This window comes from Oncorhynchus nerka, linkage group LG15 (assembly GCF_034236695.1).
Source record: "Oncorhynchus nerka isolate Pitt River linkage group LG15, Oner_Uvic_2.0, whole genome shotgun sequence".
NCBI classification, from domain to species: Eukaryota; Metazoa; Chordata; class Actinopteri; order Salmoniformes; family Salmonidae; genus Oncorhynchus; species Oncorhynchus nerka.
This window is the reverse complement of record NC_088410.1, coordinates 4,728,567-4,740,966: the sequence shown is the minus strand read 5'-3', so window position 1 is coordinate 4,740,966 and position 12,400 is coordinate 4,728,567. Positions and strand designations below refer to the sequence as shown.

The 12,400-nt window shown below is 42.9% G+C and overlaps 1 protein-coding gene and 2 long non-coding RNA genes across 7 annotated transcripts in view; 2 read left to right on the top strand and 1 right to left on the bottom strand.

Annotated features, from left to right (window-relative positions):
• Window positions 1-12,400, top strand: part of LOC135560375 (uncharacterized) — a 295,196-nt gene that overhangs the window by 88,886 nt on the left and 193,910 nt on the right. The gene's annotated exons all lie outside the window — the stretch shown is intronic.
• LOC135560374 (uncharacterized) overlaps window positions 1-12,400 on the bottom strand; it is a 300,103-nt gene that overhangs the window by 137,718 nt on the left and 149,985 nt on the right. The gene's annotated exons all lie outside the window — the stretch shown is intronic.
• LOC115116648 (putative zinc finger protein 833) lies at window positions 8,970-11,742 on the top strand. Its single transcript, XM_029645139.2, has 2 exons — window positions 8,970-9,470; window positions 10,906-11,742. Exons 1-2 carry the CDS (start codon window positions 9,170-9,172, stop codon window positions 11,562-11,564), a joined length of 960 nt encoding a protein of 319 aa, XP_029500999.2. The 5' UTR covers window positions 8,970-9,169; the 3' UTR covers window positions 11,565-11,742.

Here is a 12,400-nt window from a genome sequence, read left to right as displayed (position 1 = left end):
TTGTGGGCTGTGTTATGTTGTGGGCTGTGTTATGTTGTGGGCTGTGTTATGTTATTGTGTGTTATGTTGTGTTGTTATGTTATGGCTGTGTTATGTAGTTATGTTGTGGGCTGTGTTATGTTGTGGGCTGTGTTATGTTGTGGGCTGTGTTATGGGCTGTGTTATGTAGTGGGCTGTGTTATGTAGTGGGCTGTGTTATGTTGTGGGCTGTGTTATGTAGTGGGCTGTGTTATGTAGTGGCTGTGTTATGTAGTGGCCTGTGTTATGTTGTGGCTGTGTTATGTTGTGGGCTGTGTTATGTAGTGGGCTGTGTTATGTTGTGGCCTGTGTTATATGTTGTGGGCTGTGTTATGTTGTGGCTGTGTTATGTTGTGGGCTGTGTTATGTTGTGGGCTGTGTTATGTAGTGGGCTGTGTTATGTTGTGGGCTGTGTTATGTAGTGGGCTGTGTTATGTTGTGGGCTGTGTTATGTTGTGGGCTGTGTTATGTTTGTGGGCTGTGTTATGTTGTGGCCTGTGTTATGTTGTGGGCTGTGTTATGTTGTGGGCTGTGTTATGTTGTGGGCTGTGTTATGTTGTGGGCTGTGTTATGTAGTGGGCTGTGTTATGTTGTGGGCTGTGTTATGTAGTGTTATGTTATGTTGTGTTGTGTTATGTTGTGGGCTGTGTTATGTTGTGTTGTGGGCTGTGTTGTGTTGTGTTGTGGCAGTGTTATGTAGTGGGCTGTGTTATGTTGTGGGCTGTGTTATGTAGTGGGCTGTGTTATGTTGTGGGCTGTGTTATGTTGTGTTATGTTATGTTGTGTTGTGTTATGTAGTGGGCTGTGTTATGGGCTGTGTTATGTTGTGGGCTGTGTTGTGGGCTGTGTTATGTAGTGGGCTGTGTTGTGTTATGTAGTGGGCTGTGTTATGTTGTGGGCTGTGTTATGTTGTGGGCTGTGTTATGTAGTGGGCTGTGTTATGTAGTGGGCTGTGTTGTGTTATGTAGTGGGCTGTGTTATGTTGTGGGCTGTGTTATGTTGTGGGCTGTGTTATGTGTGTTCTGGGCTGTGTAATGTTATGTTCTGGGCTGTGTTATGTTGTGTTGTGGGCTGTGTTGTGGGCTGTGTTGTGTTGTGGGCTGTGTTATGTTGTGGGCTGTGTTATGTTGTGGGCTGTGTTATGTGTGGGCTGTGTTATGTTGTGGGCTGTGTTATGTTGTGGGCTGTGTTATGTTGTGGGCTGTGTTATGTTGTGGGTTGTGTTATGTTGTGGGCTGTGTTATGTTGTGTTGGCTGTGTTATGTTGTGGGCTGTGTTATGTTGTGGGTTGTGTTATGTTGTGGGCTGTGTTATGTTGTGTTGTGTTATGTTATGTAGTGGGCTGTGTTGTGGGCTGTGTTATGTTGTGGGCTGTGTTGTGGGCTGTGTTATGTTGTGGGCTGTGTTATGTTGTGGGCTGTGTTATGTTGTGGGCTGTGTTATGTTGTGGGCTGTGTTATGTTGTGGTGTGCTGTGTTATGTTGTGGGCTGTGTTGTGGGCTGTGTTATGGGCTGTGTTGTGGGCTGTGTTATGTTGTGTTATGTAGTGGGCTGTGTTATGTTGTGGGCTGTGTTATGTGTGTTATGTAGTGGGCTGTGTTGTGGGCTGTTGTGGGCTGTGTTATGTAGTGGGCTGTGTTATGTTGTGGTTGTGGGCTGTGTTATGTAGTGGGCTGTGTTGTGGGCTGTGTTATGTAGTGGGCTGTGTTATGTTGTGGGCTGTGTTGTGGGCTGTGTTATGTAGTGGGCTGTGTTATGTTGTGGGCTGTGTTATGTTGTGGGCTGTGTTATGTTATGTTGTGTTGTGTTATGTTTGTGGGCTGTGTTATGTTGTGTGTGTTGTGGGCTGTGTTATGTAGTGGGCTGTGTTATGTTGTGGGCTGTGTTATGTTGTGGGCTGTGTTATGTTATGTTGTGTTGTGTTATGTAGTGGGCTGTGTTATGTTGTGGGCTGTGTTATGTTGTGGGCTGTGTTATGTTATGTTCTGGGCTGTGTTATGTTGTGTTATGTTATGTTCTGGGCTGTGTTATGTTGTGGGCTGTGTTATGTTGTGGGTTGTGTTATGTTGTGGGCTGTGTTATGTTGTGGGCTGTGTTATGTTGTGGGCTGTGTTATGTTATTGTGTGTTATGTTGTGGCTGTGTTATGTTATGGGCTGTGTTATGTTGTGGGCTGTGTTATGGGCTTATGTAGTGGGCTGTGTTATGTAGTGGGCTGTGTTATGTAGTGGGCTGTGTTATGTTGTGGCCTGTGTTATGTAGTGGGCTGTGTTATGTAGTGGGCTGTGTTGTGTTGTGGGCTTGTTATGTAGTGGGCTGTGTTATGTTGGGCTGTGTTATGTAGTGGGCTGTGTTATGTTGTGGGCTGTGTTATGTTGTGGGCTGTGTTATGTTGTGGGCTGTGTTATGTTGTGGGCTGTGTTATGTAGTGTTATGTTATGTTGTTGTTATGTTAGTTGTGTTGTGTTGTGGGCTGTGTTATGTTGTGGGCTGTGTTATGTAGTGGGCTGTGTTATGTTGTGGGCTGTGTTATGTAGTGGGCTGTGTTATGTTGTTGTGTTTATGTTATGTTGTGTTGTGTTATGTAGTGGGCTGTGTTATGGGCTGTGTTATGTTGTGGGCTGTGTTATGTTGTGGGCTGTGTTGTGTTATGTAGTGGGCTGTGTTGTGTTATGTAGTGGGCTGTGTTATGTTGTGGGCTGTGTTATGTTGTGGGCTGTGTTATGTAGTGGGCTGTGTTATGTATGTTGTGTTGTGTTATGTAGTGGGCTGTGTTATGTTGGGCTGTGTTATGTTGTGGGCTGTGTTATGGGCTGTGTTATGTTCTGGGCTGTGTTATGTAGTGGGCTGTGTTATGTAGTGGGCTGTGTTATGTAGTGGCTGTGTTATGTTGTGTTGTGGGTGTTATGTTGTGCTGTGTTATGTTGTGGGCTGTGTTATGTTGTGGGCTGTGTTATGTTGTGGGCTGTGTTATGTTGTGGGCTGTGTTGTGGGCTGTGTTATGTTGTGGGCTGTGTTATGTTGTGTGGGCTGTGTTATGTTGTGGGCTGTGTTGTGGGCTGTGTTATGTAGTGGGCTGGTTGTGGGCTGTGTTGTGTTGTGTTATGGGCTGTGTTATGTGGGCTGTGTTATGTTGTGGGCTGTGTTATGTTGTGTGTTATGTTGTGGGCTGTGTTATGTTGTGTTATGTAGTGTTGGCTGTGTTATGTTGTGTTGTGGGCTGTGTTGTGGGCTGTGTTATGTTGTGGGCTGTGTTGTTATGTAGTGGGCTGTGTTATGTTGTGGGCTGTGTTATGTTGTGGGCTGTGTTATGTGTTGTGTTGTGTTATGTGGGCTGTGTTGTGTTGTGTTATGTTGTGGGCTGTGTTATGTTGTTGTGTTATGTTGTGGGCTGTGTTATGTTATGTTGTGTTGTGTTATGTAGTGGGCTGTTATGTTGTGGGCTGTGTTATGTGTTGGGCTGTGTTATGTTGTGTGTGTTATGTAGTGGGCTGTGTTATGTTGTGGGCTGTGTTATGTTGTGGGCTGTGTTATGTAGTGGGCTGTGTTATGTTGTGGGCTGTGTTATGTAGTGGGCTGTGTTATGTTGTGTTGTGTTATGTTGTGGGCTGTGTTATGTTGTGTTGTGGGCTGTGTTATGTAGTGTGGCTGTGTTGTGTTGTGGGCTGTGTTATGTAGTGGGCTGTGTTATGTTGTGGGCTGTGTTATGTAGTGGGCTGTGTTATGTAGTGGGCTGTGTTATGTTGTGTTATGTTATGTTGTGTTGTGTTATGTAGTGGGCTGTGTTGTGTTGTGTTGTGGGCTGTGTTATGTTGTGTTATGTTATGTTGTGTTGTGTTATGTAGTGGGCTGTGTTGTGTTATGTTGTGTTATGTAGTGGGCTGTGTTATGTTGTGGGCTGTGTTATGTAGTGGGCTGTGTTATGTTGTGTTGTGGGCTGTGTTGTGGGCTGTGTTATGTTGTGGGCTGTGTTATGTTGTGGGCTGTGTTATGTTGTGGGCTGTGTTGTGGGCTGTGTTGTGTTATGTAGTGGGCTGTGTTATGTTGTGGGCTGTGTTATGTTGTGTTATGTTGTGTTGTGGGCTGTGTTATGTTGTGTTGTGGGCTGTGTTATGTAGTGGGCTGTGTTATGTTGTGGGCTGTGTTATGTAGTGGGCTGTGTTGTAATGTGTTATGTAGTGGGCTGTGTTATGTTGTGGGCTTATTATGTTGTGGGCTGTGTTGTGGGCTGTGTTATGTAGTGGGCTGTGTTATGTTGTGGGTGTTGTGGGCTGTGTTATGTTGTGGGCTGTGTTATGTTGTGGGCTGTGTTATGTTGTTGTGTTATGGGCTGTGTTATGTTATGTTGTGGGCTGTGTTATGTTGTGGGCTGTGTTATGTTGTGGGCTGTGTTATGTTGTGGGCTGTGTTGTGGGCTGTGTTATGTTGTGGGCTGTGTTGTGGGCTGTGTTATGTTGTGGGCTGTGTTATGTTGTGTGGGCTGTGTTATGGGCTGTGTTATGTTGTGTTGTATGTGTTGTGGGCTGTGTTATGTTGTGGGCTGTGTTATGTTATGTTGTGGGCTGTGTTATGTTGTGGGCTGTGTTATGTTGTGGCCTGTGTTATGTTGTGGGCTGTGTTGTGGGCTGTGTTATGTTGTGGGCTGTGTTGTGGGCTGTGTTATGTAGTGGGCTGTGTTATGTTGTGGGCTGTGTTGTGTTGTGTTATGTAGTGGGCTGTGTTATGTTCTGGGCTGTGTTATGTTGTGGGCTGTGTTATGTTGTGGGCTGTGTTATGTTGTGGGCTGTGTTATGTTGTGGGTTGTGTTATGTAGTGGGCTGTGTTATGTTGTGGGCTGTGTTATGTTGTGGGCTGTGTTATGTTGTGGGCTGTGTTATGTTATGTTGTGGGCTGTGTTATGTTGTGGGCTGTGTTATGTTGTGGGCTGTGTTTGTTGTGTTATGTTGTGGGCTGTGTTATGTTGTGGGCTGTGTTATGTTGTGTTATGTTGTGGGCTGTGTTATGTTATGTTGTGGGCTGTGTTATGTAGTGGGCTGTGTTATGTAGTGGGCTGTTTATGTAGTGGGCTGTGTTATGTAGTGGGCTGTGTTATGTTGTGGGCTGTGTTATGGGCTGTGTTATGTAGTGGGCTGTGTTATGTAGTGTTGTGTTTTGTTGTGTTATGTTGTGGGCTGTGTTATGTTGTGTTGTGTTTTGTTGTGTTATGTTGTGGGCTGTGTTATGTAGTGGGCTGTGTTATGTAGTGGGCTGTGTTATGTAGTGGGCTGTGTTATGTAGTGGGCTGTGTTATGTTGTGTTATGTTGTGGGCTGTGTTATGTAGTGGGCTGTGTTGTGGGCTGTGTTATGTTGTGTTATGTTATGTAGTGGGCTGTGTTGTGGGCTGTGTTATGTTGTGGGCTGTGTTATGTTGTGGGCTGTGTTATGTTGTGGGCTGTGTTATGTTATGTTGTGGGCTGTGTTATGTTGTGGGCTGTGTTATGTTGTGGGCTGTGTTATGTTGTGGGCTGTGTTATGTTGTGGGCTGTGTTATGTTGTGGGCTGTGTTATGTTGTGGGCTGTGTTATGTTGTGGGCTGTGTTATGTAGTGGGCTGTGTTATGTTGTGGGCTGTGTTATGTAGTGGGCTGTGTTATGTAGTGGGCTGTGTTATGTTGTGGGCTGTGTTATGTTGTGTTATGTTATGTTATGTTATGTTGTGGGCTGTGTTATGTTGTGGGCTGTGTTATGTTGTGGGCTGTGTTATGTTGTGGGCTGTGTTATGTTGTGGGCTGTGTTATGTTGTGGGCTGTGTTATGTTGTGGGCTGTGTTATGTAGTGTTGTGGGCTGTGTTATGTTGTGTTGTGTTGTGTTGTGTTGTGTTATGTAGTGTGTGTTATGTTGTGTAGTGGGTTGTGTTATGTTGTGTAGTGGGCTGTGTTATGTTGTGGGCTGTGTTATGTAGTGGGTGTGTTGTGTTATGTAGTGGGCTGTGTTATGTTATGTTGTGGGCTGTGTTATGTTGTGTTATGTTATGTTGTGTTGTGTTATGTTGGGTTGTGTTATGTTGTGTAGTGGGCTGTGTTATGTTGTGGGCTGTGTTATGTAGTGGGCTGTGTTATGTTGTGTTGTGGGCTGTGTTATGTTGTGTTGTGTTGTGTTGTGTTGTGTTATGTAGTGGGTTGTGTTATGTAGTGGGCTGTGTTATGTTGTGGGCTGTGTTATGTTGTGGGCTGTGTTATGTAGTGGGCTGTGTTATGTTGTGGGCTGTGTTATGTTGTGGGCTGTGTTGTGTTATGGGCTGTGTTGTGTTGTGGGCTGTGTTGTGTAGTGGGCTGTGTTATGTTGTGTAGTGGGCTGTGTTATGTTGTGGGCTGTGTTATGTTGTGGGCTGTGTTATGTTGTGGGCTGTGTTATGTAGTGGGCTGTGTTATGTAGTGGGCTGTGTTATGTTGTGTTGTGTTGTGTTGTGGGCTGTGTTATGTAGTGGGCTGTGTTATGTAGTGGGCTGTGTTATGTAGTGGGCTGTTATGTAGTGGGCTGTGTTGTGTTGTGTTATGTAGTGGGCTGTGTTATGTTGTGGGCTGTGTTATGTAGTGGGCTGTGTTATGTAGTGGGCTGTGTTGTGTTGTGGGCTGTGTTATGTAGTGGGCTGTGTTATGTTGTGGGCTGTGTTGTGTTGTGTTATGTAGTGGGCTGTGTTATGTAGTGGGCTGTGTTGTGTTGTGTTATGTAGTGGGCTGTGTTATGTTGTGGGCTGTGTTATGTTGTGGGCTGTGTTATGTAGTGGGCTGTGTTATGTAGTGGGCTGTGTTATGTTGTGGGCTGTGTTATGTTGTGTTATGGCTGTGTTATGTAGTGGGCTGTGTTATGTTGTGTTAGTTGGGCTGTGTTATGTTGTGTTATGTAGTGGGCTGTGTTATGTAGTGGGCTGTGTTATGTAGTGGGCTGTGTTATGTTGTGGGCTGTGTTATGTTGTGTTATGTAGTGGGCTGTGTTATGTTGTGGGCTGTGTTATGTTGTGTTATGTAGTGGGCTGTGTTATGTAGTGGGTTGTGTTATGTAGTGGGCTGTGTTATGTTGTGGGCTGTGTTATGTTGTGGGCTGTGTTATGTAGTGGGCTGTGTTATGTAGTGGGCTGTGTTATGTTGGTTAAACCTCTGTCTCTCAAACTGAATTTGTGAACATAAAATTTAAACTAGAAGAAACGACAGTGATTATCCAGAACATTTTAATGACCAAAAACAACTACCTTTTTTAGATTTTTGTGGCGTAGAGAAAGTCTAGATATCAGACAGGTGATATAAATAACTCTGAGTAAAAGAGAATGTTTTGATATGTTCACCCTCCAGACATTATAAGGTCTTAATGATGTGATGGCCATGTTATGTTATGTTGTAAATGTGAACGTGAACCGATGCAGCCACACCACCTCAGCCGACTCTGACGTTTCTTTGTACCCAATGATTTTATGGAAACGTCCTTGATAGGTCGATGTCCTCGTTGTGGTTTTACAGACGTGTTTATTAAGTGTTATGTTCACGCTGGATTAGAATATTTATGAAATGCACGTTGTTATATTTGGTAGCACTTCTTTCGTGACGCTTGTTTTCCCTCGACTCCAACCCCATTGGATGCGTGGAACGAATGTGGGTGTGGCTATGTCTAAATATGTGGGTGTGGCTATGTCTAAATATGTGGGTGTGGCTATGTCTAAATATGTGGGTGTGGCTATGTCTAAATATGCGGGTGTGGCTATGTCTAAATATGTGGGTGTGGCTATGTCTAAATATGTGGGTGTGGCTATTATCTAAAAAGCTATGTGGGTGTGGCTATGTCTAAATGATGTGGGTGTGGCTAGTTTCTTAATTGTTTCTGTGATGCTATGTCTAAATATGTTCAGGTGTGGCTATTATTTATTTTTTTAAAACAAAAAGCTTGAAGGGTTTATTATAACAGGGTTAATTGAGAGGGTTTACACTTTCAGGAGCAGTGTGGGAGTTTCTTATTGTTTACTATAACAGGGTTTACTATGTCACCTTTAAATAACGGGTTTAGGTATAAAGGGTTTAGTCATTTATGGAAAACAAAGGAACATTCAAGGGTTTATTATAACAGGGTTTCTTATAACAGGTTTTATTATATCAGGGTTTCTTATAACAGGGTTTACTAATAACAGGGTTTCTTATAACAGGGTTTACTATAACAGGGTTTATTATAACAGGGTTTATTATAACAGGGTTTACTAATAACAGGGTTTATTATAACAGGGTTTACTAATAACAGGGTTTATTATAACAGGGTTTATTAATAACAGGGTTTACTAATAACAGGGTTTACTATAACAGGGTTTATTAATAACAGGGTTTACTAATAACAGGGTTTATTATAACAGGGTTTATTATAACAGGGTTTATTAATAACAGGGTTTACTATAACAGGGTTTATTATAACAGGGTTTATTAATAACAGGGTTTACTATAACAGGGTTTACTATAACAGGGTTTATTAATAACAGGGTTTACTATAACAGGGTTTATTAATAACAGGGTTTATTATAACAGGGTTTATTATAACAGGGTTTATTAATAACAGGGTTTACTATAACAGGGTTTATTATAACAGGGTTTACTATAACAGGGTTTATTAATAACAGGGTTTACTATAACAGGGTTTATCAAAACAGGGTTTATTTGTAACAGGGTGGATTCGTAACATGTTTGTTAGTAATGTACCTTTCCCTATTCAGCCTCTACATCTGCGTAGAGGAAATTATTATCTGTAAGAAGTAAGAGAACTGGTTATTTAACCATTATTATTTAACAATTATTTGTTTACATTGTTTTGCCATAATGTTGTTTTTGTTCAACTGTGTTACCCACTCCAGTCAGCAGGTGGCGATGAGAGTCTTTCAGGTGATGCTTCATTCGTGACGTATAATGTAGTGGACGGGATGTTTTTTCACCAACAACACTTCAGCCACCTCGGTAGCGTGCTAACCAACATAAAACTACAACATTGAAGTGCTTTAGGCCATTTTTGTTCATATTAACCTCGGTGTTTTAAACACACTGAATGCGTATTTACTAGTTACCCTATTTAATTTACTATTTACGTGTTTAGCTAAGTAACACTCGGCTAATTGTAACTAGCTTGCTTGCTAACATCCTCGACCATGAGCTCACTAAGCTTCTCCCTCCCTGCTAAAGAAGAGGTGGACCGCTGGACGGAGAAAGATGTTCTCGTGAAAGAGAAGAAGGAAGAGGAGGCTGTTACAGTGAAAGAGGAGAAGGAAGAGGAGGCTGTCACAGTTAAACAAGAAGTAGAGGGTGAAGCTGTTACAGTGAAGGAAGAGGAGAAAGACGTGAAAGAGGAAGAATCTTTTAGAGTGAAAGAGGAGGATGCAGTTTGTGGAATGAAGGAGGAGGGGGAGATTACTGTCCCATTGGAGGAGACTGGAGATCTGATTAACACCAGTAAGTGCTATTTTAAAAACAGTGGAACAAACTCTGTAGTTGTTGAACTACTGCGGTCAAGTGAGCCGTCATTCGCAAAACTTCCGCGTGAATTTTTTTAAGCGAAGTGACAACACTTTACGGTTCCCGCGTGTTTTCTGTGGGGGGGAACTGATTAGGATGTTCTCTAATGCTCAGAAAGAAACGACAGCTACGAATTATTCCAAACAAACAGTTTCACGCACACTTATTCAGTCTTCCATAATCAAAGTGATACCAAATCGTTTAGTTCATTTTCGCACCTTATCATAAATTGCTTTGACATCACGGGTAGACTGAGGGTGCAGTAGCCTGATGTTGGCGCTGTTATTTATTAATTAATTATTAATCCAGTGTGGTGACCATATTCTGCCAATTTAAAATATGGGTTAACATAATTGATAATTCTATATTACAGTTGAAGCGAAATCGGATGATAGAAAATGTGTCACGTCTGCCACCAGTACATCCCTATTCCACTGTCATTAACATTGTAATGTATAACATGCCCATATGACAGCTACAACATTGGAAAAACACTAGTTTACTGTACATTCTTACTGTACATTCGGAAAGTATTCAGACCCTTTACTCAGTACTTTGTTGAGTTCTAGGCTTTATCAGAAAGTTAGACGTTGTTTCTGAATAATCTAAAACATGGGAACCCTCAAGTAATAATGAGAGAGAGAGAGAAGGAACAATAGCAAGATATAAAAATGAAATGTGAAATTTGAACAAACCTTACAGCATTATGAAGACAGAAATGACATCAGAAAAATCCCTCCTTGCCATTTGGGAACCAAAAGCCTATTCCTACTCATTTAAATATCAGGAAAGCATTCGGACAAATTCAAGTTATGAAGAGTATTTTCCAAACAATTCTAATGAAGTGTTTAATGTCCTAAAGGCCAAGGCTGAAGCCGTTGTCGGGGCTCAACGCTCAACACACTTTATGTTGGGGTTTCCTTTATATTGGCAGTTACGATTGGTTTCCTATATTTTCTCATCGGACACAGCCTGGGATCGAACCTGGCGAACCTACATTAATAACGATGGATCAAATGCAGCCATTGATTGAAATACTGTAGTTCACAAAATATATTATTATAGAGCTCTGTTCAGCCTGTAACCATGACATTATATATTATTATAGAGCTCTGTTCAGCCTGTAACATGATATTATCTATTATTATAGAGCTCTGCTCAGCCTCAACATGACATTCCATGAGAGCAGGACTCTAGTTGGAACTCTACATCATTTGATTTTCAAATTACACCAAGACTCTTTTAAATTAGACATTTTTTGTAAACTGGCCTATGGTTATTGAGGCATGTGATTTGGATTCAACCTCCTAGCAAGAGAGTTGTGGAGGTTTCATTCAGGTCTCTATTTAAATAAACACTCTGTTTTTGGCAGGAGAAAGACCAGACTCTGAGAAACCAGAGACGTCCAAACCAGCAAGACGACACCACTGCTCCCAGTGTGGAATGATTTTTAACCAGTTAAGGTGTCTGAAACGACATGAGAGAATACACACAGGGGAGAAGCCTTTCCAATGCTTCCAGTGTGGAAAGTGTTATTCCTTGTTAGCGAGCATGAAAAGACATGAGAGGATACACACAGGAGAGAAGCCTCATCACTGCTCCCAGTGTGGAAAGAGTTTTTTCTCATCAGGGTGCCTGAAAAGACATGAGATGATACACACAGGGGAAAAACCTCATCACTGCTCCCAGTGTGGAAAGCGTTTTAACCGGAAAGAATACCTGAAAGAGCATGAGAGAATACACACAGGAGAGAAGCGAGATAAATCTTTCCAATGCTCTAAGTGTGGAAATAATTTTTCCTTGTTAGCGAGCCTGAAAATACATGATAGAATACACACAGGGGAGAAGCCTCATCATTGCTCCCAGTGTGGAAAGAGTTTTAAGCTGAAAGGACAATTGAAACAGCATGAGATAATCCACACAGGGGAGAAGCCGTACCACTGCTCCCAATGTGAAAAGAGTTTTTCCTGGTTGGGTCACATGAGAAGACATAAGAGAGTACACACAGGAGATAAGGATGTAGGCTGCTGAACAGTAGGACATAGAACAGACAGTCGTGAAGAGGGCACGAGAAAGCCTATTCCCCCTCAGGAGACTGAAAAGTTTTGACATGAGTCCTCAGATCCTCAAAAGGTTCGACAGCTGCACCATCGAGAGCATCCTAACTGGTTGAATCACTGCCTGGTATGGCAACTGCTCGGCCTCCGACCGCAAGGCACTACTGAGGGCAGTGCGTACGGACCAGTACATCACCGGGGCCAAGCTTCTTGCCATCCAGGACCTCTAAACCAGGCGGTGTCAGAGGAAGGACCAAAAAATTGTCAAAGACTCCAGCCACCCTAGTCGTAGACTCTTGTCTCTACTACCACACGGCAAGCCTTACCGGAGCGCCAAGTCTAGGCCAAATAAGACTCCTGAACATCTATTGGCTACCCAGACGATTTGCATTGCCCCTCCCCCCTTTTACACTGCTGCTACTCTCTGTTATAATCGTCCGTGCATATTCACTTTAATAACTCTACGTACATGTACATATTACCTCGACTAACCGGTGCCCCTGCACATTGACTCTGTACTGGTACCTCCTGTATACAGTCTCCACATTGACCCTGTACCGGTAACCCCCCTGTATATAGCCTCCACATTGACTCTGTACTGGTTCCTCCTGTATATAGTCTCCACATTGACTCTGTACTTGTACCCCCTTTATATAGCCTCCACATTGAGTCTGTACTGGTACCCCCTGTATATAGCCTCCACATTGACTCTGTACTGGTACCCCCTGTATATAGCCTCCACATTGACTCTGTGCTGGTACCCCTTGTATATAGTCTCCACATTGACTCTGTACTGGTACCCCCTTGTAT

Bases quoted from the DNA above. Each gene is read 5' to 3' on its own strand.
- LOC115116648 (XM_029645139.2), top strand. From the start codon at position 9,170: ATGAGCTCACTAAGCTTCTCCCTCCCTGCTAAAGAAGAGGTGGACCGC. The intron at 9,471-10,905 runs GTAAGTGCTATT...TGTTTTTGGCAG, and splicing joins TGGAGATCTGATTAACACCA to GAGAAAGACCAGACTCTGAG.